The sequence below is a fragment of the Limulus polyphemus genome, unplaced genomic scaffold (assembly GCF_000517525.1).
Source record: "Limulus polyphemus unplaced genomic scaffold, Limulus_polyphemus-2.1.2 Scaffold1756, whole genome shotgun sequence".
NCBI classification, from domain to species: Eukaryota; Metazoa; Arthropoda; class Merostomata; order Xiphosura; family Limulidae; genus Limulus; species Limulus polyphemus.
This window is the reverse complement of record NW_013667366.1, coordinates 160,091-164,472: the sequence shown is the minus strand read 5'-3', so window position 1 is coordinate 164,472 and position 4,382 is coordinate 160,091. Positions and strand designations below refer to the sequence as shown.

At 32.5% G+C, this 4,382-nt stretch overlaps 1 protein-coding gene across 1 annotated transcript in view; it reads left to right on the top strand.

The window, feature by feature from the left end:
* The window catches only part of LOC106464841 (rac GTPase-activating protein 1-like), a 28,909-nt gene extending 26,055 nt beyond the window's left edge, over positions 1-2,854 (top strand). The window contains exon 16 of the mRNA XM_013924997.2: positions 1,024-2,854. Within this exon, the coding sequence (XP_013780451.2) occupies positions 1,024-1,096 (73 nt within the window). The 3' untranslated portion in view covers positions 1,097-2,854. The remainder of the gene's footprint in view (positions 1-1,023) is intronic.
* Positions 2,855-4,382: the final 1,528 nt, after the last annotated feature.

Sequence of the window (4,382 nt, the reverse complement as noted above, 5' to 3'; positions counted from 1 at the left end):
ACTAGAGAAAACATCTCTAACCCCCAGGTAAATGTGTGTTTTACTAGGGAAAACACCTCTAACCCCCAGGTAAATGTGTGTTTTACTAGGGAAAACACCTCTAACCCCCAGGTAAATGTGTGTTTTACTAGGGAAAACGAGGTGTTTTCTCTAGTAAAACACACATTTACCTGGGGGTTAGAGGTGTTTTCCCTAGTAAAACACACATTTACCTGGGGGTTAGAGGTTAATCTCCAGGTAAATATGTGAGAGGTTATCTTTTATACTAATGTCTTTGCCATCTTTTTTGTAGTATTGCTGTTACTTTAATTCCTGCATCTTACATAATGTGTTAATTATTCTTGATACTCTGTGTTTATTGAAAGGCAATACTATTGACTAACATCATAAATTCTACTGTAACTTATATCACGAAAATATTACCCCCCCCCCTCCGTGTTTTGTGGGTATTTGGACATGTTGTTTAAGCAATCTGTATGATGGTATTATATTTTGAAGGTTCTTGGGAAAGATTTTTCGGTTGTATTCGGACATCTAATATCATGTCCAATTAATAATATATATTTGTTATCACTATATTTGTGTATTTGCTATATATTCAAATAACAATATTCAGTAGTTATGCTACATTAAAGTGAAAATACTTTGAAAGTTCAAACTTAAAAGCATTTTTTGTGTCATGGAAAAATTTCTCACAGGTTCTAAAAAGCCGTTGGACTCTCAGCTTATCAACAAATTTCAAAACGTATCTTAATGAAACACTGTTGGACCTTTTTGTATTGCCCCCCAGTGGTACAGTGGAATGTCTGTGAACTTAAAATGCTAGAAACCGGGTTTTCGATACCCGTGGTGGGCAGAGCACAGATAGCCCATCGTGTAGCTTTGCGCTTAACTACAAACAAACAGTATAACTATTTTTATTAAATAGAAATGAAGCAAATTATATTAGATTACAAAACATTGATTGTAGGAGAACTGATTTATAATTTTTACTATATGTAACTCAATTTTTATTCTTTTCAGGAACCCATCTAGTCTGCGAGGAGGAAATCCTAAAACTCGACAGCCATTTTTTGCTTCTCCGATGTTAAAATAACAGATAGATAGTTCATATTGTAAGTGGGAAATGTTGTTCTGCCCTGAATTGTTGAATAATGGTTTTGTTTTATTTGAGCATATAAAACAGACTAAGTGCGATTAGTTAAAGTACAAGCAACGTTAAACCAAGCAGATGCAAACTGCTAACTCTATTCCGAGAACACCGAGTAAAATGCCGTAAGATAAAGTTGCGTATGATTACGTCTGTACTAGTGCTTTTATCTTGGTTTTTGTTTTTGCCACACGAGGAATCGCTTCTGTACATAGCTCACGAAAAATAGTCGCAAGATGTCGTTATTTTGGAAGTGAATGTTTGTGTGATGGTGAATGGAGATTGAAAAGTCCGTATCTAGCTACTTGCCAAAAATACTGCTTCATAAGCAGATTTAAAAATTAATTACAATAGTTATTAGGAAGAAATAAAAAAAAAAAAAATTTTGTTAAATTTTTATAAAAAGTGCAAAATTAATTGCAGTGTTTTATTTGTAGCAAGGGTACCTTCAAGGCTGATTGGTAAAGTTGTAAAATATTTAAATAGTGAGAGAGAAAACTGGATACAAGTCAACTGTTTGAAAGTTTAAAAACAATTCCCAAATCAAAGTAGTACTTGACTAAAACAAAGAAATGAGTTACTATAGTGATTGAAAAAAAAAAAGTTAGATATTTTTGTGATTTTAGCATTTATTTTTAACATATTGCCTTATGAATGTTTATAGAAGTGTAACTTTTTCAAAATATGACTTCAGACCTTTGGTTGAAATTCATGTTTGGTATGCTTATGTTATCACAGGATTTTATATCATAATAATAGCTTTTAGTTTACAGAAATTCTGTATGATGCTGTTCACAACCACTCACGGTTTTAATGTAGCTCTCTTTCATTGTCGTAACGTGTGTTTGTCCAGTTTATATCCGTTATATGTCCGGCTGAAGCATTATTTAAATATCCTGCCACTATTAGAAGTATTTGATTTAACTGTATGGAACAGTCATATTCCATTGTTCTTGATGCACTATTCAGACAACTTTTTAATACTTTGATGCCACTCATTGTTTAAATAGGTTCAGTTTTTGAGATGAGAAATTCAACAGTACCTTCCAAATTGTAATCTTTAGATCACTTAAATAAGTCTGTTCAGTTTTATGATATTACCGTTTACTATGAATCAAATAAGATGAACCTTCTCTTTCCAGATGAAGTTGAATGTTTGTGTCTTAATAAGCACGTATATCAGTTTTTACTCAGATGATTCAATAAACAACTAGTGTGTTCAAAACTCAGAACATAGTTTGGTGATATATAAAACCCCCACATTGTTACTAAGCTGTTCTTGGTATTATAAAACCATTTTGTTAAACTTCCAGATCGAAGCACTGTAACTTCGTGATAAAATGTGGTAGGAAATAGACAACAAACTTTCAGTTATCTACTGTTTAAAATCAGATAAAAATTATTGCTTTTTTTTTTCTGTGAAAACTGATCATTAGTAAATAGCTACGAAGCTCAAAAACTAAAAATATATCCTTAAAGATCATTAGTGTATTCAACTCACAATTGCTGGCTGTTTTTGTGTGTTTGAAATGTATGCTCATTACTAAAGATCAGTTGTGTATAGTATGTTTTAAGGACAGTTTTGTTCTTGTTAAATCACTTAATGTGTTTTTTTTTTACTGTGTTTCATGTTCCATATATATGTATATACATTAGTATGCGTATATTTGTGTACTTCTAAATCTTAAAATTCACAATTTTAAAAATACGTGTATACTTTTTATATAATTCTAACTTTTCTGTTGCCTTCTTGTAACATCTTCGATTGAATAAAATCTCACTATAATAATTTTTCCATTTTAAATTATGTATTTAATGTAGTTTTTGAGCCACGTAAAATTTAAATTTTTTTTCTTCAGTCCTAGGTACATGAATTTTGTGTTCCTGTTGTAAACCTTTATAGCAAGTTTGTACGTGTTATAGAGATGTTGTACGGGTATTATAAAATTGCTTTGAGTTTACACGTATACATATAAATACCTAGATATGCAAGTATACAGGGACAAAAGTGAATATACAGTTGGTATTAAAGATAATACAACAAAGACAATGAAATCAATTTGTTTGATAGTAAGATGTTAGGAATTAGACTGGTCTAATTGAAACAATTGGGAAATGGTCAAGTACGTTGGTAGTAAATATCAACATATAAGGATGACCATTTGCAGTTATTAAATCTTATTCGAATTTCTTTCAATAAGTTGAATTTTTTCTTTCACTTTAAATTTTTACAATTGTGTGTACGCAGCAAAGAACAAAGGATAATCAGAATTAATGGTATGGCTACCACAAGACAAATCCCACTGTTAACTTGCCAGTCATCTCCCTTAGCTTGTTGTCATGATGATCAGTCGTGGCACCTGAAATGAATGATTGTTCATTAAGACTATGCTATTATGTAGTGGTGTTAAACAACTTTGTTTCAATTGTTACTTTGAAATAAAGCTTGGAGCTTCAAGCACTTCATATTGTTCAAGGAAGACCCTTAGATGTGGAGAGTCATCTGACAAATACAGTATGGTAATTCACATCAGTCTGAGTGTCATTAGCAGAATATGGAACTGCTTCCAAACCAATAGAGCTTTTCAGATATCTGGATATAGCAGACCAAAAGGTCTACTTTATCCAGATGTCTGTCTGTATTATGGATAAAAGGTCTACTTTATCCAGATGTCTGTTTGTATTATGGATAAAAGGTCTATTTTATCCACATGTCTGTATTATGGATAAACGGTCTACTTTATCCACATGATCTGGATAAAGTAGACCTTTTATCCATAATACAGACAGACATCTGGATAAAGTAGACCTTTTATCCGTAATACAAACAGACATCTGGATAAAGTAGACCTTTTATCCGTAATACAAACAGACATCTGGATAAAGTAGACCTTTTATCCGTAATACAAACAGACATCTGGAATGGAACCACTTGCCACAATCAGTCTAGAGATTCACCAAAAGCAATCAGGGTCCATTGCCAGTGATTTTGTTAAACACACTGGCTATTGCTGAAATTTATTTCGTATTGGAAAGTGAAAAAGATGTGCCTAAAATGTTCCATTCTGAGAGGATTCTATTTCATTTTCAGTTGTATGAGGACCTAGTGGGAAAAAGTGGACAATTTGTGTTTGTTTGTTTTGAATTTCGCACAAAGCTACACGAGGGCTATATGCGCTAGCCGTCCCTAATTTAGCAGTGTAAGACTGGAAGCCAGCTGGTCATCACCACC